We start from the raw sequence: 22,670 nt of genomic DNA, 5'->3' as shown, positions 1-22,670 counted from the left end.
TCCTCTCCGCATGATTACAGGAACCCACACTTTGACAAAGACCCTTACCCACATCTGGGATGGCTGGATCAGACCTGGGTACCACCCCCTCTCCTGTATAGGCCTCCCCAATGGCCATAACGGGGTTCTTGGGTGGCTTGTCAGCAGCAATCTGCTAGACATCTGGCTGCAATGCACCAGGAAACTAGGGTCTCCTCCACCAAACCCCCAACACCAGAAGACCTTTGAGGAACAGGAGGCTAGGGTGGACAAAGAGACTACCCTCAAACCCTTATTTCATCTCCAGACAACACAATCATGCCGCCTCCACCACTGAGAGCTGACGATTTTCTCCATTTACAGGGCCTTGTGAAGAGAGGTGGCTGACACCCTCCAGCTACCTTTTTAGGAGGTTAAAGAATCACATCACAAGTTCCTAGACATTTTGCAGTCCATGACACCCAAGTGGGTAGTGCTACCTGTTAATGAAGTGTTCTTGGATCCAGCATATACTGTGTGGCAAACTCCTGCCACCAACTTGTAAATGGGCAGATTAACAAATACTATGATCTCCCCAGGGACTCAGTATTTGTGTTCTCCCAGCCTTTTCCTAAATCCCTGCTTGGGGATACTGTAAGTGAGCAGGGTAGACAGCATTACTCCAGGTCTACTCCTTATGACAAGGACCAGAAAAGATTAGATGTTTTGTGAATGGAAGGCCTAGTCGTCCTCCAGGTTCAGATTGTAAACTATCAGGCCGTCATGGTCAAGTATGACTACATCAATTGCAACAAGTTTGCATCCTTTAACCATGGCCTGGAAATGCCCCTGTGGAAGATGTTCAGTAAAGACTCAGTTTTTAGCCAGAACCCCTCTCCAGGTGCCCTTGGATGACATAGACACTGCTGTGAGCTCCATTTCCAAAGCAGTTGTCATGCCCAGGGCATCATGGTTCCAGTTCTTGGGATTCCCAGGATATGGGTAAGGACCTCCCATTTTTGATGGTCAGAAGCTCTTCTTGGGAACTGTAGACGAGTCCCTGCACATACTATGCCTTGGTCCAGGCCATCAGATCTAATGTGGCACTTGGTTCAGCAGTACTGTCTTCAGTCTTGGACTCGATTCCAAAGTTCCCTTCCTGTGAGGATACTACTTGAGTCACCTGAAGTGGAGCACCCATAGGGATGCTACTTGAAGAAGAAAAGGTTACTCGCTTTGTGCAGTAACCGTTGTTCAAGATGTTTGTCCCTATGGGTGCTCCACTACCCACCTTCCTTCCCCTCTGCTTTGGACTGTTCTTTTTAGTCATTTTGGATAGAGAAGGGACAGAGGGCAGTTTGCCCACACAGCCCTGTGTGCCCTCAAAGCACAGCCTGAGGTTGCATAGAGCGCGTGCATGGGCCAAACAGACACTGCTATCAAGGGCTCAAGAGGCACATGCACAATTGAAGTGGAGCACCCATAGGGGGACACACATCAAAGGACTACAGTTACTGCACACGGTGAGTAACTTTATTTTGCTACGTTAACGTATACAAGAGTATAGTGGGGGTGCTCTGACACCATAATGGCAGCTCCTGGCCTGCGGGGGTGGGTCTGGCTCCCTGCTGTGCACATTGTGACCAATCACATGGGGTTGCTGCACCCCTCCATCTCTAGAGGGGTGGATGGGGGGCAAACCTGAGTGGTGCTGTGACCTTGTGCTCCAGGTCACCACACCACCACTCTGTTTAGGGGCCTAATCAAATCTGTTTTTACAACTATTTTCAAGATTTCATTCAAATTCAAGATATCTGTGACCACTATGATAAAATTGTATCTGTAATTGTAGTTAGTGGATTCACTGTTTCTGGTCACCATAGGGCAGATTTTCAAAGATATTCAAATGCCTAAAATACCCACCTAGTAGAATTTTCAAAAGTGCCTAAACAGCTGGGGTGCTTAAACTGCTTGGACACTTTTTTGAAAATTCCACTGGGTGTGTATCTGTATTTTTAGTTGCATAAATACCCTTGGAAATCTGCCCCCCTCTCCCCCTGTCCTTCATGTTTTTAGAATTAGATCTGACCGTCTCCCATCTGGGTTTTTATTCATTGTAAAGAATAAAAATAATATACTTAATGCAGTACTTGACATTATGACACATTTATAAATAGGGGCCTACCAAATTCATGTCCATTTTGGTCAATTTCACGGTCAGAGGATTTTTAAAATTGTAAATGTCATTGTCATAAATATAAAGGGAAGGGTAAACCCCTTTGAAATCCCTCCTGGCCAGGGGAAAGCTCCTCTCACCTGTAAAGGATTAAGAAGCTAAAGGTAACCTCGCTGGCCCCTGACCAAAATGACCAATGAGGAGACAAGATACTTTCAAAAGCTGGGAGGAGGCAGAGAAACAAAGGGTCGGTGTGTCTGTCTATATGCTGGTTTCTGCCGGGGATAGACCAGGAATGGAGTCTTAGAACTTTTAGTAAGTAATCTAGCTAGGTATGTGTTAGATTATGATTTCTTTAAATGGCTGAGAAAAGAACTGTGCTGAATAGAATAACTATTTCTGTCTGTGTATCTTTTTTGTAACTTAAGGTTTTGCCTAGAGGGGTTCTCTATGTTTTGAATCTAATTACCCTGTAAGGTATCTAGCATCCTGATTTTACAGGGGGGATTTCTTTATTTCTATTTACTTCTATTTTTATTAAAAGTCATCTTGTAAGAAAACTGAATGCTTTTTCATTGTTCTCAGATCCAAGGGTCTGGGTCTGTAGTCACCTAGGCAAATTGGTGAGGCTTTTTACCAAACCTTGTCCAGGAAGTGGGGTGCAAGGTTTTGGGAAGTATTTTGGGGGGAAGGACGTGTCCAAACAGCTCTTCCCCAGTAACCAGTATTAGTTTGGTGGTGGTAGCGGCCAATCCAAGGACAAAGGGTAGAATATTTTGTACCTTGGGGAAGTTTTGACCTAAGCTGGTAAAGATAAGCTTAGGAGGTTTTTCATGCAGGTCCCCACATCTGTAGCCTAGAGTTCAGAGTGGGGGAGGAGCCTTGACAGTCATGATTTCAGCTATTTAAATCTGAAATGTCAGTTTTGTAATTGTAGGGGTCCTGACCTAAAAAAAAGGTTGTGGAGGGTGAGGGGGTGTTGCAAGGTTATTGTAGGTTGTAGAGTAACAGCCGTGTTAGTCTGTATTCGCAAAAAGAAAAGGAAGCTCATGCTCAAATAAATTGGTTAGTCTCTAAGGTGCCACAACTACTCCTTTTCTTATTGTAGGTTGTGGTACTGCTACCCTTACTTCTGCACTGCTGGTGGGGGGGGCACTGCCTTCAGAGCTGGGCAGCTGGAGAGTGGTGGCTGTTGTCCAGGAACGCAGCTCTGAAGGCAGAGTCACGGCCAGCAACAGCACAGAAGTAAAGATGGCATGTTATGGTATTGTCACCCTTACTTCTGCGCTGCTGCCTGCATAGCTGGGCTCTGTCAGTAGCCACCGCTCTCTGGCCACCCAGCTCTGAAGGCAACGCAGATGTAAGGGTGACAACACCACAACCCCCCTAAAATAACTTTCTGACCTTTGCAACTCCCTTTTGGGTCAGGACCCCCAATTTGAGAAACACTGGTCTCCCCTGTGAAATCTGTATAGTATAGGGTAAAAGCCTAGACAAGACTAGATTTCATGGGGGGAGACCAGATTTCCCAGTCCGTGAAGTGTTTTTCATGGTTGGTAGGGCCCTATTTATAAAGCTGGCGTTCATCTCAAAAGTTAAATATGGTGTTCTTCACGATTACACTGTAATTAAAAAGCTGCACCCTTTAACGCATTCAAAATATTAATGCAGCAGATTTTTGAATAATATTTTAATAGCTTATAGTACATTTAGGCTTTAGTTGTCACACATAGATTTATTTAAAAAATTGAATTTAATGAAACTAACAATAAAATCTAAGTATAAAAACTTTCATTTATTTTTATATATATAGACAACAATTTTTATCCACCCTGGCTTCCATGGTGTACTCTAAAACAGTGTTTCTCAACAACAAGTCTATGGACTGGTGCTGGTCCCTGAGATCTCCCTGATAGTTTAGGAAGGCAGCAAGCTGTTTCCTGGTATAAAAAAGGTTGAGAAACACTGCTCTAGAAGATGAGCCAGAAATTCTTGTGTCAGAATTTGGCAGGTATTCTTGTTATGGAGAAGGTTCTTTAGTCTTCAGTCACTGTCATGGAACGTCCTTGTGAAATTAAATCCCTGTATCTGACTTAGATTTGGTCTTCCTCTATTTCTCTGTCTCGTTCATCTGAAAACCATTGTAATGTTTGTGACTAGTATGTTAGGGAGTGGTTGGGGACCATGTGTCAGTTGCTGTTGACAGTTAGAGATCAGTACTTTGCCATGACCCCCTGGAGGTAAAAGAATAGCCCCCACTCCCTTCCTTCTGATTAGGGTGACCAGATGTCCCAATTTTGGGGTCTTTTTCTTATATAGGCTCCTATCTACCCTCCACCCCCTGTCCTGATTTTTCGCATTTGCTGTCTAGTCACCCTACTTCTGATAAGCAGCTCTGGAAGCCAGCTGGGCTCATGAGTTTTGGGATCATAACCAAGTAGTTGATTTTAGTTATAGATGGGAGAGGGCAGGTAAAGAGAGGTGATAATGGCTGGACCATAATAAATGTTTAAAGGCTATAGCCCACTGGAGATTAGGTCTGTGTACCTTCTAAGGTATAACTCATCCCTGGGCCAGGAATTTCATTCTGTGAGGTCTCAAGGAGTCTTTGTAAAACAAATAATCAGGGTATGGCAGATAAATGTGTCTTGCTGGAAAATACTAGTTCTTCGAGTGATGGTCCCTACATAGATTCCAAATGTGGATGCACATGTGTGCTATGCGCCGGAGACAGAAGATTTCATAGCAGTGGCCTTTGACCTGCACACATCATGCATTGCCTCATGCTCCTGTCCGAGATTATAATGGGGCCCCTTTTACCACCACAAAGCTGGAGTCAGAATCCCTGGTTCCTTCGCACTCTTAGTCTCGCTGTAGTTAATTTTGTTTTGTTTTGTTTTCCTGTTGTTAGTGTTAGTAATTAGGTTAGTTTGGTTATTGGAGTTTTTCCCCCAGTTTGGGAGATGACCTCTCCTGGGGATTATGTCCAGTTGTAACAACTGTGCCTCGTGCCCGTGCTCCTTCTCTGTGAGCAGTGAGCACCAATTTGGCTTGTACTGCCTTGGCAAGGCCCACGTTGTCACCCACTCTATCATCTGCCAATCATTCCCGCCTCAAATGCGTGAGGCTAGAGAATTTTGCCTCTGGAAGTTCTTAATGGAGCAAGCCATGTGCCTGAATGGCCGTCACCAAGACCCTCCCCATCCTGTCCACTTCTCAGGCGCCAGATCTGATGGTACTGAAGAAGTTGGACAAGCGCTGCCATGAGACTAAGAAGTATGGCCCAGGGCATAAGGGCAGGTCCCTGTCCAGGACTGCTCACAAATACAGCGTTGCCTCCCCAAGTTGTACCAGGTCCGGAGACAAGTTGCGTATAGACAAGGGTGCCCAGCACTCAAGCTGCCCTGGATGGAGCATAAGGAGAAGCACAAACAGAATCTACTGGTGCAAGCTCCATCTCTGAGCCCAGCACTGGTGTGCCTGCTGCCTGGAGCACCTGGACTCTTGATCGCTCCTTGATGAGGGCCATGTGGTGGCCAAGGTGGGTCTTCAGTCCTCCATGAACGCAGCTTACTTGGCCTCCTGCTCACTTGCTACTCGAGCAGTGTTGCAATCCTGAATGCAGTCCTCTGGGCTCCCCAAATAGGTCCAGATCACTATAGAGGACCTGCTCTTTGATGCCCAAAAGCTACTCAGCTTCTAGGCTACTCAGTCTTCCCTAACCTGGACAACTGGCTCCTCGTTGAGCGCTACTGCTAAACCCTCCTCTTTGCCATCCACACCATCCATGCTCTCCTCACCTCTCTTGGCATTTGTATTAACGAAGAGAAATCGGTCCTCGTACTTATCCAAACCATTGCCTTCATTGGAGCATGGCTGGACTCTGCTGCTGCATGTGTCTTCCTTCCAACAAATTGCTTCACAACCCTAATCACGGACCCCAGCCGTAAGCTCCAGACCACCATCCACCACTCTCTCCCCTTCTTGGCCATATAACGGCATGTACCTCAGTGACACTGCACACCTGCCCCCACATGCATTGCTTGCAAATCTGGCTCCTCTCCGTCTACCAACCAGACACAGACCAGCTAGACAACAAGGTCCTGATCCTATGGCAGGTGTTGGCATCCTTCACTGGTGGACCGACCCTTCCGAGGTCCTGATCAGTGCCCCCTTCACTCCTCCCACACCATGATCCACGATCACAACAGATGCCTCCCTTACAGGTTGGGGAGCTCACCTGAGGAACCACAAACCAATGGGAGCTGCAGGGGTGGCGCCTGCAGACAGAGACAGTGCACCTGCTTGCAGAGCTGCCTGCCCACGCCTCCACCAGGAGCAGCAGGGACAGGGAGCAGCCGGAGGTGAGTGTGGGGCCCCCCATCCAGCTCCCTCCCATGCCCAAGCCCCCTGCTGGTCCCGCACTCCGTACACTATAAACCAGACTTTCAGTGCAGATCAGAAATGCCGGTTTATAGACTTTGCCAGTTGGTGAAGTGCTGGATAAAAGAGCGTTTATTGTATAACCTCGGATGGGAGAACAAGGCAACTTACGACACCTGCAGGGTAATGGACACTACTATGAAACATTCTGGTGCATGCGTACCCACATTTGGAATCCAAATAGGTACAACATATCTTGAAGACCCTCCAGTTCCAGGTAAATAACCTCTTCAGTTTATCTTTAAAGAAAAGAATGTCTGTACAATTATTTACCATTTGTTTACTGGGTCAGATAACTTGCTAACAAGTGCTTAATGTAAACATCAGCATTTTGGAAGCTGTTGTAATTGTCTTGTGAATTCGTTCTCCATAGGTGATAAAAAGAATGATAAAGTGCTGTTCTTTGCTCAACTGCCACACCCAGGTAAGAGTGTATTCAGGTGCCACTTTAAATAAGGACTCATTTTAAAGAACTGTCCATTTTTATTTTAAGTCCAAACTCACTCTTTAAAAGAAAAAAATTAACAAAATAAATCTGGTTTTAAAAATGTAGAAGTTTTGTTTCCATAAACATTCCCTGACAGAGTTGGGAAACTAATCAAAATATTGTGATAATGCTTCAGAACCAGCCAATGAAATTTTAGATCTGAACTCACTTAGTCAGTACATTAGTTGAGTTCAGAAAGACTGCAAGCTTCTCATGTTTTTAATCTTAAAATATTCATTTCCTTGCAATCTCTCCCCCCACCCCCTTGAGTTTTAATGCCCAGTCTAGCAGCTGGGGAATGAAATGGGATTTGCATTATGGGGGGCACATCCTTGCCAGGGCTGGAGTCAGACTCTGCTCAACCTAACAGCCACACAGGGTAGTCTAGTCTAGAGATCAGTGGGGCTGAGCAGGAATTCTAACAGGGCTGCACTCAACAGTATCTGGATCCCTCTTGTGGAAAGAAAAAAAACTGTCCGCTAGAATGAACCCACCAGCCAAAGATTCCACCCTTTGAAAAAGTAAATTAGGATTAGCCAACTCTGCAAAGATCAATGGCATGTCACCCTCTGTCTCCTCCCCCACCCCTTCAGGTGAGTTCCTTTTACCCTTCCAAGCATTTTTTTAAAAATCTGCACCTAATCACCATCTCTTTTGGACCTACACCAAGCTATTGTCCTAGTGGGGTGGAATAGATGACTAAAAATAGAGAGTTGTTAGCAGGTCTGACTGACCTTTTCCCTCCTGCATCTGCTGGTATTACTCTGGCTTGAAAGGCTGTGTTATGCCCTTAATTGGAGCAAAGCCACTTCATAAAGCTTAATTTACTGTCCTTGCTTCTGCTATTTTGATTCATTCTGCAAACACTAAGTTTAGACTGAAAAGCCATTTACTATGAAAACTAGATGTAATTATTAAATTTCCCACATAGTGGAGAAACATTTGTCCAATATTACAGCATGAAAAGAGACAAACTTTAAGGAAATAAGTTAGTCTTTCTTCCTACAGGTAGCAATTTTATGCCAGTTCCTCAGAGAAGTAGACTATAAAACCGCATTTAAGGCACTGCAGGAACAAAACAGGTAAAAACATTTTTATGTTTAAAATTAAAATGCTGTACATATTCCATGAATTAATTGATATTCTCTTTCAGCCATGATGCTATGGATTCTTACTATGACTACATCTGGGATGTTACCATTTTGGAATACTTGACATGTATCCTTTCATTAGAAATAGTTAAAGCAAAAGCATCTTGTGGGGTCATGTTGAAAAACCAACAAAAAGCTTAAGTGTATTGACAGTTGAGTTGCTGTTAAATTTCATGCTAAACGCGTAGATATAAATAGGTTACTCTTGAGGCAATTCTGGGCCTAAAAATTATGCACACAATATTTTAAAATTTTGCAAAATTCTGCAACTTTTATTTGTCAATAAATAAATATGGCTCCAGCATGGCAGGGGGCCATACAGGCTACCTGCTGCATTGAGGTGGGAGATTACCCTGAAGCCCCCAGCTCCCTTGGTATGCTGTAGTGAGGCTGCACCTGACCCTGACACAGTGCAAGGAGGGGGTCTACCTGTGAAACACCCTGGGACCTGCCCACTCTGCCAGGGGTGGGGTGAGAGGTTTGTGTGGGGCAGTCTGGATGAAAAGGGCCTGGGCTGGGGAGTTCTGGCTGCAGGGGATCCAGGTGAAGGTGGTTGAGGCTCAATAGCAGGGTCTTGAGGGAGTGGGGGGTCCAGGTGTACGGTTTGTCAGGGTGGGATTCCCCTGCTGCTAGCCAGGCTCCCACTTTTCCATCCCCCTTCTCACTCCCCCATTCCACCTCCACTGCCTCTTCCCCTTACCTTGCCTGACTGTGGGCACTCTGCACAGAGAACAAGGCGCCTCCCAGCACACAGAAAGCACACAACTGGTGGTGGTCAGCCAATGTCAGTGGAGCTCAGATGCAGCCTCCTTCAGTTGGGCAGCTCTGTGCTTGCAGAAATGAGGGGAGACAGTGGCATGTAACCCTCTATGTACCCCCCCATGCCTCATCTCTACTTGGAGGGGGGAATCCCCTAAAACACTACACCCATGGTTTCCCCCCTACATTGGGTTTCTTTATTTGGTTTGAAATACAGGGGCCATAAACCTTAAGCCCCTGTTCATCTTGGCCACCTCTACCCCCACCCAAGCACATGTGTAAGAGTAGGCAATCAATCAGTAATTCACTGGACATCAAGTCACTACCTGTCAACTGGAGCTACCCGAAGGATGCAAAATTGGCAACGGCATAGCACCACCTCCCTCCCCTTTTCATGACTAGCATGTACTTAATTTATTTGCAACAACAGAGAAGTCATGATCACTGTAAAAGTGCTTTTCTGCAGGCATACAAAGTCCCCTCAGGAGTAATAGGTGGTGTTGTCATATTGCCTTGGTCAGGGTCTAGGTCTGCTGGGGTTGAAAGGAGCATCTATACTACTACTTGCTGGCTCAGTGTGTATAAAGCTTTTGATGTGACTGGAACTTGGACACAAACTATTTTTCTACCCTGTTCTGTGTCTTGCATTTTAGATCACAGCTCATTTGTAGTGTTGCTGTATTACACATGAATACTTTCCTTGACTCTTGTTCAGATCTCCATCATAAGAGAGGAGAGACAGACAAGAGACAAATAGCAGTAAGTTAAAGAAGGGGAGGGGTTGGGTGGTAGGGATTTTTTAGCTTTGAATTACATCTTAACAGTTTTGTTCAGTCCTCTATGGCCTAGCTGAAACTATAAAGTTAATGCTTATTCCACAGTTCATATCAACATTCACCTTTTTATAAAGGTGAAATATACTTACTCTTTGGACTAAAGCAAAAACTGTCTTATTACTAATAACCTTATTGTTCACTTGTATCAGAAAAATTCTTGTTTTTTGTATTTCAAAGATTAAAGCTATTGGCCAGACTGAGCTTAATGCTAGCAATCCAGAAGAAGTATTGCAACTTGCTGCACAGAGACGAAAAAAGAAATTTCTTCAAGCAATGGCAAAACTTTACTTTTAAACATTCCTATAAATGCTGGTGTAGAATGGAAAATATTTCACTTTATTTAACTCATGTGTTTGAGTATTTGAAATTTATACAATACGTATTTACAAGCATATTGTGTGGTTTTTTAAAATAGATGAAATATTACAATAAAACCCCTTATCTTACAAAATTATACAGAAGAGCTGGAATACTAACTTATGTAATGCTTTAAATCAATTTGAAGCAATGAATTCAAGCTTCAGCTAAGAAACTAGTAGAAAATGCTGAGTTTAATAGTTGATTAAAAATATGTACATAGAGGCTATTACTTATTGTGATGATGTGCATTGAATAAGCACAGCTCACACATTGCCATCAAGAGTCTTGCTTTGAGTTCTATAAAATTGTTTACTCTAGATTTCCTGAAGCATGTAATTGATCAAAAAGATGCTCCTTGCTGTTGTAGAACAGAAGCTAAGCATGGCAGGAGCAGAGGTAGTGAATAGAGGGGTGGTTAATGCTGTTTTAAACATTGATACCTGCACCGTATGGGGTATTAAAACACTGCTTCCACTTCGAGTGGCTGTAGACTTCTTGTAGTCAAGGTGTACCTCTTTCTAAAACCACTATAGTTCTAGCTAAGAGCTCTACATTTAAAAGGGGCCATGTTTAGCTCTTAATATGTAGTAGAATATTTTCCCTTCAATTATTTTTCCAGTTAAATTACATCAGCAGCAACTTGTTACTTTTACCTGAGGTCAAACTTAGGACTTAGAACAAGTTCAGGTTAGCACCTCTTCAGCAGCCCTTCCCTAAAGCAATTTTAAAAGTAATCTGTCACTTTACTTAGGCCTTGTCTAGGCAGAGGCTTTAATCTAGCCCTACCCATATAAAGATGCTATTTTGGCCTTAGAAGCTCACCTGGGCTTCAAATGGTAATTCCCCTTGCACCAACATCAAGGTAGGTAGGCAAAACTACTAAATGCAGTCAGGTTAAATTTCCAACTTAAACATGGCCTTTGACTTTAGATATTGCAAGCACCATACAAACCAGGAAAAAGTGGTATTGGTACAGGTGACATCAGTTAGGGGGCTGCTTTTTTGTTGGTATAGTCAGCTTTTAAACCTGACTTCAACAAGAAAATAGTCACCATGCTATTAGGGAATTTGTACACTGTTGCTTTAACAAGCAACACATTGAACAAATATAGCTTTGTTTCTCCTGCTATCCTACAAGATGTTTTAAAACAAGTTTAAAAAATCCATAATGAAACCATTCATAATTTAAAGGTTGGTTAAATTAGTTAATATTCCTCCTGTAGTGGAGATTAAAAGCAGAAGGGACCAAATGATCTAGTCCAACCTCCTGTGTAACCTAGGGAGGGAAGGGGGTTGCATAACAATTCTTAAATCTGAAGTCTGCAAAAGGCAAAGCTATCCCTTACTCAGTTTGACATGTCTAACTGTTATACAGGATGTTGAGAGGCAGAAAGTGTTCAAGGATTAGATTGAGTCTCTGCTTTAGAGTAGCTTTGTACTGAAACAATGTCCTGCTTTGGAGTTTCTACCACTGAGTGTTCATTGCATTTGTCTTGTCAGTGGTTTTCATATTTTCACTTTTTCTCTGTGCTTTTTGGGGGTGTTATTATTCCCCCGATACACCCTGGAGATAATTGTCCTGGTGCTGTTAGAGCTACTCCACAATTCACTTCATCCTATGTAAATTGAAAGAGAAAAAAACAAGCAATGTTAAAGTGGATTTCACTTTGCATTGTATTAGGGCTGTGCTTAGTTCTTTATTCAAGGCTCTATCTTCCATTGAGGTGCTACAGTTACTACTACAACATTTAAATATCCCACATATACTTTTGTCTAGTTTAAGTAGAATTTTCTCAAGGTAGTCCTTAACATGGGATTAGAAAGGAGAGAAAATGGATAGGAATTGAAGATTATTTCAAGTGCTTGAGCACCTCAAACTACACAGAGAGACTTGCTGGTCATTAGTGTATTCAAATAGTCAAGAGAGTCTCTTATTTTACAACTTCAGGTCCAAGTAAAATGGCATTCCAATTATGGTAGTAGTTTCCTTGTGCAAACATGGACTTATATCACCACCATGTCCTTAAGTGGTTGGCAGAGTGCTTTAATCTGCCTATGGCTGTGCTAGGACCATTTTACTGGAATACTAGATTTGGTGAGGCTGCATATTGTAGCAGTATAGTAAATTTCACTCACATGCACACACCTCCATTAGTGAAATAAGGTTGCATGTTTACTGGTATATAGTTTATCAATGGGACATCTGGCACAGTTGGGGTCAACAAAACTGCCTGTAGTAAACACCTGGCCCTACTGTCAACAGTACTTTAAAAAACACCAGTCAATACTGTTCCACAGATAACATTCTTAGCAACTCTACCTGCAGGTAGAGTGACAAGGTAGTATAGGCCTGTCCATACTACATATCTTAATGAAATGTGCCACATTATAGCCAGGTGTGACAAACAGTTATGGGCCCTAGCTGTTTTGCTCCTTCTAGAAGCCTAGTGTGACCTATGGTGGTCTTCCTGCTGCTAGTTCAGCATCCTTTTGCAGAGATAGGCATACTCCTTCACCATGTTTGTGTAAGCAGCCTAGCCAGTCATCCTTTCCCCAGCACATGACAGCCTTTGCTACATATATGGATGTGGAGTAACTGGCTGTTTAACAGAGGGGAAAATATGCATCAGGTCTGTAAAGTACCTGGAAGATACAGTGATACAACCAAGGTTTCATTGACTCTTCCCCAGCCAACCATGGTACTTGCCTCTAGTCAGCTAGACCAGTGGTTTTCAACCTGTGGTCTACAGACCCCTAGGAGTCCACCGACTAAGATTTTGAAATTTAAGGGTCTGCAAATGAAAAAAGGTTGAAAACCTATGAGCTAGACCAATGAGTATGTGGGCAGAGCCTTAGGAACTATACTATTTTCCACCTGTTTTAAGCTTAGGCATCCTACAAATCAGTGTTTGATATACAGACAAAAACACCAAAAAAAAAGCCATACCAACATGTCCAAGTAGTTTGTGTGGGTTTGGATATTATGTCTGTCTTCCACTGCAACCTTCTTAAAACTCTTCAATTTCACAGGGGCTTTTCTTGCCACCCTAACAAAAGGTACCATCCACTCTACACATTCTGAAATGCTCTCCCAATCTAAACCTAAGGAGAAAAATAAAATATCAGCTTTTAGGCATTGTGCAGGTAAACCTAGCTGCATATCCATCCCCTGCCCAGCATTCTAACATGGTAAATGAGAGGCTAAAATAGCTTGTTTCCACTTTCCTGTGCTTTGTGCATATCTTTATTGATATAGTTACTAGCTGCAGGTTTAAAGTTACCTAGAGTGACTTGTTTGCATCCTGCCCTACCACTTAGGGGTCAAAGTCTTGTCATATAATCCCAGTGAATTAAGATAGCAAACATTTAGTTTTACTCAAGCCCCAAACCATACGAACAATAATCACACTCCTAAACATCCCCCCCTCTCATAAGGCTTAAACTTTTTCACTGGCCTTCAGTAATAGACTAGATGTGGAATCAGCAACCCTGGACATGCTAAGAGCCACTGCTCTGTGCAGGTCTTTATAGAAGAGCATCACAGGGAAGGTACAAGATCCGATCAGTTTCATGCTCTTGCTCTTATTAGAGGGGTAGCAGAAAATGGGAAAGTAGTTAAAATCCAGTAGAAAAATCTGACAAAAAAAATGGAGGTGCTCCTGTGGTATTCCACTTTCCTCAGTATTTGGTATCTTAAGTGAGAGGTGCCAACCTACCCCTCTATATAAAGTTACATTAAGCTACTACTATGGGGAATAACCAGGGGCTCACAGCAGAAAGTAAGGGGAGTTCCTGGCCTAGAACATCTAATTATAAACTCCTATTTTTAATCATTTACTTTACAGCAGGCCTGACAGGAAAAATCTGATATTAGAGAAGGAAGAAATGTTTTGTGGTAGCCAATAGTCTCTACAAAAGTAACAAATTGGGACCCAAATACTCAGATGTATCAGTGCTGCAGCTTCTGATTAACTTCCTCTTTATCTATCAATATCACTGTATTAATCTCATGCACAGGGATAGGAATAATCAGACATCACTATATCAAAATAATCTTGCTACATTTTTCAAGTTATCCCCTTGCATGAAGATGAATCCCAATACTGACAAAGGCATGCTGTCTTGTGGGAGTCAACACAAATAAAACCCACATAACACACTCATGTAAGGTTAAGTCACCAAAACTCCAACTTTTTAACATTACCCAAAATTACTGTTTGTCCTTTCATATCATCAACTTATTTCTGCTATGTCCAGCCACTCCACTTCAGAATCCTTTGCTTCAAGAGGACAGGTTGATAGGAATCCCCACAAAAGTTTTTATCCTGGAGTGCTGTTGTCAGTCAAGAATGACTGATGATAAACAAATCACCTTCCCCAGAAAGAACAAGATACAGGCTACTGGAGCCAGATCATAAACTAATAGGGATTGCTGTTGAATTTTTAGTTTACAGAGCAGCAGCTACAGAAATAGCAGCAGACCAGGAGCAACAAAATATTTTGTTATGTTTCCAGATACTTCACCTCAGAGGCACAACAATTTTATGCTTCCAGTGGTTGTGACCCTAACATAGTATGGGGTGCAAGTGAATGAGGAACCTGAAAAATAAAATAGATCCAAAACTGAATCTATTTTAAATTGATCAAGTTGAGAAACACTTTTTTTTTTTAAAGTAAAAAGCAGCAAGAAGCATGCTGTTAAAAGCAAGATAATTTTAATGACCTCAGGTTCAATTTTTAGAAAGTTTTGCAGTGCTCCAAGCATTTAAGGTGTGATATAGGAATGAACTGGAACCACTTAATTAGCTCTCATAGTAGTAGACCACATTACCTGAAGCTTTTTTAACAACCTCAGCTGAGGAATAGTGGCAGAGTGCAGCAGCAGCCAGTGTCCTATACTGGAAGTCCAGAGAACTGACATCTAGAATACATAGGTCTAAAAGCTGTGAAAACAACAGTAATGGTTACAAAGTTTCTTTTATGAGAGGGAGAGTCCCAGGCACATCATAGGACTAAACCACTAAAAGAGATACACTGTACAGGCACCATTTATTCCCCCCCACACACACACACACATAAAAATATTAGAACTTAAGACTAAGGGACCTTTCAGTAAACTGGTTTGTAACACAAGACAAAGGCCATGAAGTTGCACTGGTCTAACCAAATCACTCTGTTCTAAATTTTTCGATTGTCCAGAATCTACAGCTCTAGCTCAGTGTTTTGTTTTGGGGATTGGCCTCCTGACAGTTAACAGCGATCTGAATGACCAAGCATGAACATGGAAAGAGTCCATAATGATTCAATTATTTCAGTTTCAAAATTGTATAGATTTAAGGGGGGGGGGGGGTTTCCTAGGTTCATATTCCCATCTAGTAACACTTATGCTTCTTATACTGCTGATAAAAATGTGCACAGAGATTAGTATGAAAAAACACTTTGAGCACTAAACCAAACTCAGTTCCTTCTTTCTTTCTTTCCCAAATAGAGAACGTACATTATTTTGATTTTTTTTATTTATATGTGAAGCAACTTAACACATACATCCATTCACACCTTTAAAATCCTTTGCCACCCATCAAGCACTACCTTGTGTAATACTCTAGTCCTGTCCACCCTGGGATCAAAGCTTACCAGCAAGTGTATTGAAACAGTTATAGCGTGGTTTCCTTAATGAGTGTTGGCCCCACTTCCATAACTAGGCTATAAAACCATCCGATGGACACTGGAACCCTACTAACAAAAGCTTAGCAAGGGTGGGGGAGCGGGGAGAGAGATAGAAGCGTGTGCTGTTGGGCATTTTTGCTCCTAGAGGCTTAGATTGTTGGCATTACATCGAGTGACCTTATTGCACTTTTTATTTTTTTAATTAAAATAGTCACCAACCTTCAGGGAACCACTTAGATATTATCATATAAAACTCTGCCTTGTTCCTTTAACAGTAGGTAAGGTATTTTTATAAATCTTATTTTACAGCATATACACTTCTGCCTAGGTCACCAACAGTAGCATGTTAAGCAGCGTGCACTGACTGAAACTACCTACCTGTGCTATTTGAATGAATTTTTCCTGAGAATACTGAGGTAGCAGCACTTTTGGAACATCTTTCAAAGCATCCACTTGGAGATAAAGATTGAGCCAGGAAATGATTGTCACTGGGCACAGTTCCCATTTTAAAGCCTACAGATAGAAAATTATATATATTTATTTCATGTTTTTAATAAGAACTTAAGTGCATAGCACCTCCTTCCATCCCTCCCCCCCAATTATTTATATATAAAAAACAAAAACACCAACCAACCAACTTCTCTACCCCCACCATCTTACCCAGTCTCCTTTCCCCATTTTCAACTCCACTTAGGTCAGCCAGACCTTCTATCATGCACTTATGTGCTGGAATCACATGCAAGATCCCCTACGATTTCAAGTACACATGTGCTCTGGAAATAACTTCTGACTTTTAGAAATAAGAGCTGGAACAAGCCTGGATTTCAACAACAGCCAGAACATCTTTCCCACCCTTTTCCCCCCACCTTCTCCAAAAGATGCCTCACAAATACTGAGCAAGTGTCCTCATGCAGGAGATGCACATAAGAGCTAGGGAGGCAAATCATACATTCCCAAGATGTGCCATGGCCTTGGAACTGGAACTACAGTAGCTGCAGCCTAGCACAGATAATTTAGTTTTGGAGGACTCAGGATAAAAACCAAAAAATTCCAAAGTTCTCAGCAGAACAAGATTACCATTTTCCACCCAACTCTTCTGGGAACCTTGGCATGGAGGCATTCCACCTGGCAGACAGCCCAAAGCCGGGGACCCTGGAAGCCCCAACTGCAGGGCAGTCTACCTGGCTGGCTGCTAAGGAGCCATAAGTCAGGATTCCAGGTTACTGGTCAACCTGCCAGGTGGTCTGTAGAGGAGTCTGGCAGGTAACCAGGTTTCAAAGCCTGCCTGGTTTCTGGCAGAATTTCATCAAAAGGTAGGGCAGAACAATTAGATTTTGATGAAAAATGTTTCAATAAAATCTTCCAACAGGTTCTAATACAGTCTTTTTGACTATTTGTATGGTCTATTTCAGAAGTTCCTCTCCACCCCCAGCCTGCCATCCTCCAGCCAGGCCTATTGAGGGGGGGTGGGAAGGAGAAGCCACCTTCCATTACATAAAGTTCTTGGGGGCCGACCCTTTCTTTGCAGAAAACAAAAAGTAGGACTTAGGTGGCAAAGAGGGGCCCTTAAAGTAGACCTCCACCCTAAAGGAGGTCAGCCTAGGAGATTCTGAAAAATTAAATTTTTCAGAAAGTTAGAAGTGAGGTACTACTTTTTGCCTACGGATGGGGAAAAGGGCACCAAGAGAGCAGTCATTAAATATAACAAGATGCTAAAATGAAAGGCTTTACTGGGCTATCACTCAACCAGCTAGTCAAAATAGTAAGACTGTTACATTACCTTTAATATAATGAGCTCCATTCTTATAATATCATCTTCGCTACAAGCGCCATCTGTGACATAAGCAAACTCTTGTAGTTTAGGAGCATATATCTCCTTTAAAAAAAAAAATTCAAGATCAGAAGGGTTTTTGTATCCTGCAAGAATGCAAATGAACTGCAGAAGACAGCTGTGACTCTTTATATAGATTTATACACAGAACCATTTTATCAACTCAATTGAAATAGCTGTACTTCAGCTATTTCCTATGATAATACAAATAGCATAAGTCTTTCATACTTTAGATGTCCACAAAAAGTGAGCTAGAAACTTGTAGTGCACAACCATTGAATAGTAATAGAGCAGACATTATGTATTCCACAGGCCATCATAGACTTTATTAGAACCAATTTTATGGATGGGGAGCAATGTTGACCAAAACAGAATTATTTCTTGCTTATATCACCTTCAGAGTCGAGGCTCTTCACCTGCTCCGACGATTCTGAGACCCCCAGTGAAACAACACAACACCATTTACCATACCACTCCTTGAAGACATCTATATACCAATAGCTATATTAAATCTTAGTAGATGCAGTTTATACCAGCAAGAGTACTTTTACCAGTATAGCTGCATCTATACTAGGGCTTTTGCCAGTATAAAAAAAGTTTGTTTTTTAAAACCAGGTTTAAAGAAACATCAATTTGAAATCTTATTTCAACAGTTCAGTAGTTTCAGGTCCTATGCCTGTCCCTCTGATCACCTACCAATTTCTGTGGTTTTGAAAAAAGAAAAAGCCCCTCTTTAAAATGTTTCTGTCCCCTACTGCTGTGTAGAAGACCACAGAGGAAACTGATGGACTTTTGGATTATGCATGGGAAACAGAAACGGACTACACACAGAAGGCTAAAAGATCCAAAAAGTTAAAGAAAATTTCTCTAATCACAGGTGTTCCTTGTAAGAATACCAGGTTAACAAATTATCTGAATCTCTTTTTATGTTGATCATTTCCCTTCAAGAAGCAGTTAAGATATTCCAACCCTAAAAAAAAAAACATGCATATAGCCACTTACCTCAAGTTTGGAGGCAATGAATAATGAGGTAATTCCTATTAGCTGAAGCATATTTTTATTGATATTCTTTTGTGTCAACATGAATCTATCAAAAAAATCTTGAGCTAGGTAGAAGGTTTCTCTGTGAAGCATATATACTTCACATACCTAAGACCAAAAAAAAAAAAAAAAAAGTAAAGTTTTCTGTTCTACAGTGTGATGCATTTCTCCACCCCACCCCACCCCCGCAAGTATAAATGTTAGTAAACCTGTTTTAATGGTAAAATACAATTTTGTCCTTAATGTGAACAAAGATAGTCATGTTTCCAAATTTGTTAGTTTGTGGTGGTTTGCTTGGGGGTGGGGAGGGGGGAAAATCTGTTCAACACCCAGGGTTAAGCACAACCTGCTAGCAAGTTTTCAAATATGATACACAAGGTCTTGGTTTTGAAGTTGTTTGCAGAGAAATTTAGTAGGTGTGGTTTTTTTGGGGTTTTTTTTTTTAAATTAACATGTAATCTTAAGGGGGAAATGGCTGGCTTAATATCTGCCTGAAGTTAAGAGGAGAAATGCAGAATCCTAAATAAGATTGAGTTTTTTGGTGGATTTAGCCTTTTTTTACAATTCATTTTAAGGCAAAACAGGCATACAACTAACATCAGTTTAGTTTCATCTTGTTTCCATTTTAATTTAAAAACTAGATGAAACTAAACTGATGTTAGTTGTATGCCTGTTTTGCCTTAAAATGAATTGTAAAAAAAGGCTAAATCCACCAAAAAACTCAATCTTATTTAGGATTCTGCATTTCTCCTCTTAACTTCAGGCAGATATTAAGCCAGCCATTTCCCCCTTAAGATTACATGTTACCTAATTTAAAAAAAAAAACAAAAAAACCACATCTACTAAATTTCTCTGCAAACAACTTCATGCCTCCTGAATTACTGTTTCAGGTGGTTTTGAATTGTTCCACCTATAATTAGTTTCAACTGAGTGCAAAGTCAGTACTTAATTTAAATATCAATGTCACTAGATATTTCATAGTGGAAGGGGCTAAAAATCTGAAATGGTCTGGTTTGTGGGTTTCCCATTCTAATGTTGGGGGGGGGGGGGGGGGGAGAAGTTACCAGTTGGGTCAAATACTGTTTAGTCTAGACTAGGGTAAAAGGTGTGGTATTAGCTAGCTAATACATAACATCATACCTTTAATTCCTATGCTAGATAAGGCCTTAAACAAAAGGTAGGGGACAAATCCATCCTGAAGCAAGTGGATGCAATTCCTATAGAATTACTTGTGTCAAATTCAGTAGTGACACTCAGTGTGGTGTTAAGTTACACATCAGGAGGGAAGTGACACAAAGGCTGTGTCTGCACTGAGCAGCTTACAGCGGCACAGCTATGCCCCTAAGCCGTGCCACTGTAAGACATGCAGTGTAGCTGCTCTCCTGCCAGCAAAATAAAACGACCCCCAACAAGGGGTGGTAGCTTTGTCAGTAGGTGAGCGTCTCCCACGGACAGTGCTGTCCTCATCAGTGCTTTTTCCAATCGGTAAAGCTTTTGTCAGTTGAGGTGTATTTTTTTCCTACACCTGAGCAACAAAAGTTTTACTGACAAAAGTGCAGCGTAGACATAGCCAAAGTAGGACATGCAGTTTTAACATTCACTGGATATACAAAACAAGCTTGCATGTAGAAACCGAAAGGAGCAATGTAGTTACTTTTCCTGATACATTAAAGATGAACTAGAGCAATCCTCCTTTCTGTACCTCAATCTGTAAACTATTCATTGGCACTGTCCACAAGGGTTTAGTTTACACTAGCCCTCTTCACCCACCCTCTAAAGTTTCCCACCACTGCCAACAATGATGGTGGGAGCATGAGAGTAAGATGCACCATGCTGACTACTTGTGACATACAGCGCTGCTCTGAGCTACTTAAGAGCGATCAGTTGCATTTTCATTCAAATTGGATGAACTCATAACAGGTTTCAGAGTAACAGCCGTGTTAGTCTGTATTTGCAAAAAGAAAAGGAGTACTTGTGGCACCTTTATGCTCAAATAAATTTGTTAATCTCTAAGGTGCCACAAGTCCTCCTTTTCTTTTTTCATAACTAATAGCGGTCTCTAGAAGATGACAATGAGCCAAATTTAGAGGTGTTGAATATATTAACATATTGGGAGTAAATGGTGAGCTCTTGTAGTTTGCATCACTTTGATAATAGTCTGGTAAATTTTAGGGGAAAAAATTTACAGCCTGTGTAGTTCCATTGCCAATAGCAATAATGGGAGTTCTAATGTAAATAAGGCATTGGTGGCCACCAGCATTAACAACTACTTGTGTGGAGCACATTTGATGTCATGAAATTTACCATGTTTCACAATCTCTCTCAGATCCAGTGGAGCAACAGTTAGACATCCCTAAAACCAGAGGGTATTATAATACAAGAGCTGTGTTCTTCAACCATTTCCAAAACAAATCCAGTCTCAAATAGTTTTGAATGTGGTTTGGCTGTCAATGGGAGAGCATCAAACTGTTTTGAACAGTTATCAAGCTAGCCATTGCCCCTTTAAGGTACTGCACAAGCAAACTTGTGAAATCTTTTGAGCAAAATTTGACCCACCCCCATTTACACACAAATCTATTTTAAAAGGGGAGTTGTGTTTGGAACACTAAATATAAACATCAGGAGAAACAGCTATAAACACTGATCTTTTCTGTACCATACACAGGGCCTTAGCCATGTCCCCAAAACTATTCAGCTATTAGATTGTCCCAAGCTTTGGGGATATGATTAAGGTCCCATATATAATCATGCTATAACCATTTCAGTTTACAACCATGCTGAAGCAGGATTCTCCACAACTAGAGATGGGCAGATAATTTTTCAGTTCAGCTGCAGGTTTGTTTGGGTTTTGCGTGGGGGGGGGGATTCAGCTATAACAATCTGAAATTTCTGGTGAATGGGGGGCGGGGGAGAAAGACCATTTAGGTTCTCTTCCGGAACTGGAATTTGAACCTAGTTATCCCACATCCCAGGTGAGTGCCTTAACAACTGAGCTAAGCGTTATATGGGGAGCACGAGCACCACCTTCTCTGGCCATTTTGTGAGCAGTCAAAACTATTCATGTCAAATTTACAAAAAGTTTATAGAACTGCATTTTTCATTTAAAAAAAAAAAAAAAGATTTAAGGCAATACACTCATTCCATTCTACCCACAATACTGATGCATTAAAAAGGGCCAAAAAGAAGGAATACTACTCCCTGCTTTATTTTAGAGGTCAGCATGGTCAACTTTGTTTCAAAATGTGTTTGTCATTTATGTCTACACGATCACAGATATTAGCACTTTACGTAAAGTCTGCTTTTATACTGATCTATTTTACAGCCATAGCACAATATAAAGTAATTCAAAATATACCTCCAAAAGCCAGTCCAGGAGTATTGACCTCATGTGTGGTTGCAAGTTAGAATGTAGCGATGTAAAATGTTTGCAGTGAGCATATTTGTTCTCCTTCTTCAGGATATTGAGCCAGACGTCTTTGGAATTTCCCCAGCTATGGAATAAAGTCATATGAAGTTTTGAGGTCTCTTTACAAAAAGATACAAATGTTTATCTTATTGTGTTATATTTTAAGTTAATTTTTCAATAGTTACCTGTTTATATGCAATCAGAAAAAATATTTTGGTAAAAAAAATATTTTAAAAGTTAGACAACTACAGGCATACTTTGTTCTGAAATCCCAGAAGTAGCCTATCAATCACCAAACCCAAGATATATCTGAATAACCCAACGTTCAAGTACACACACATGCAAGTCACCACTTAGAGCACAGTTGCTTATTTTGCCAGTCCATTTGGTCATACAGTTCAGATTTGATCCATTTGAAAACTGGGCTTCCCAAATAGATAAAAGACTACTTAAGACACCCGCCACAACCAAAAAAAAGAAAACCACCCCACACCCTTCAACCTGATTTAGTGCTAGAAGCCAGACCAAACTACTGGTGTTAAGAATTCATTATTC

The 22,670-nt window shown here is 41.5% G+C and overlaps 2 protein-coding genes across 9 annotated transcripts in view; one reads left to right on the top strand and one right to left on the bottom strand.

Annotated features, from left to right (window-relative positions):
- Window positions 1-10,245, top strand: part of INTS8 (integrator complex subunit 8) — a 72,111-nt gene extending 61,866 nt beyond the window's left edge. For all 5 annotated transcript variants that reach the window (XM_073330535.1, XM_073330539.2, XM_073330538.1 and 2 more), the window contains 5 exons: window positions 6,951-7,001; window positions 8,073-8,146; window positions 8,218-8,282; window positions 9,690-9,733; window positions 9,988-10,245. In XM_073330535.1, the coding sequence (XP_073186636.1) occupies window positions 6,951-7,001; window positions 8,073-8,146; window positions 8,218-8,282; window positions 9,690-9,733; window positions 9,988-10,104 (351 nt within the window). In that variant the 3' untranslated portion in view covers window positions 10,105-10,245. The remainder of the gene's footprint in view (window positions 1-6,950; window positions 7,002-8,072; window positions 8,147-8,217; window positions 8,283-9,689; window positions 9,734-9,987) is intronic.
- Window positions 10,215-22,670, bottom strand: part of CCNE2 (cyclin E2) — a 30,128-nt gene continuing 17,672 nt past the window's right edge. For all 4 annotated transcript variants that reach the window (XM_073330540.2, XM_073330543.1, XM_073330542.2 and 1 more), the window contains exons 6-12: window positions 22,065-22,200; window positions 18,671-18,817; window positions 17,618-17,713; window positions 16,216-16,350; window positions 15,002-15,113; window positions 13,118-13,272; window positions 10,215-11,786 (exon numbers count right to left, since the gene is read on the bottom strand). In XM_073330540.2, the coding sequence (XP_073186641.1) occupies window positions 11,685-11,786; window positions 13,118-13,272; window positions 15,002-15,113; window positions 16,216-16,350; window positions 17,618-17,713; window positions 18,671-18,817; window positions 22,065-22,200 (883 nt within the window). In that variant the 3' untranslated portion in view covers window positions 10,215-11,684. The remainder of the gene's footprint in view (window positions 11,787-13,117; window positions 13,273-15,001; window positions 15,114-16,215; window positions 16,351-17,617; window positions 17,714-18,670; window positions 18,818-22,064; window positions 22,201-22,670) is intronic.

This window comes from Lepidochelys kempii, chromosome 2 (assembly GCF_965140285.1).
Source record: "Lepidochelys kempii isolate rLepKem1 chromosome 2, rLepKem1.hap1, whole genome shotgun sequence".
In the NCBI taxonomy this organism is placed as follows: domain Eukaryota; kingdom Metazoa; phylum Chordata; order Testudines; family Cheloniidae; genus Lepidochelys; species Lepidochelys kempii.
The sequence above is the reverse complement of the archived record's forward strand: the minus strand, read 5'-3'. Positions and strand labels throughout refer to the sequence as shown.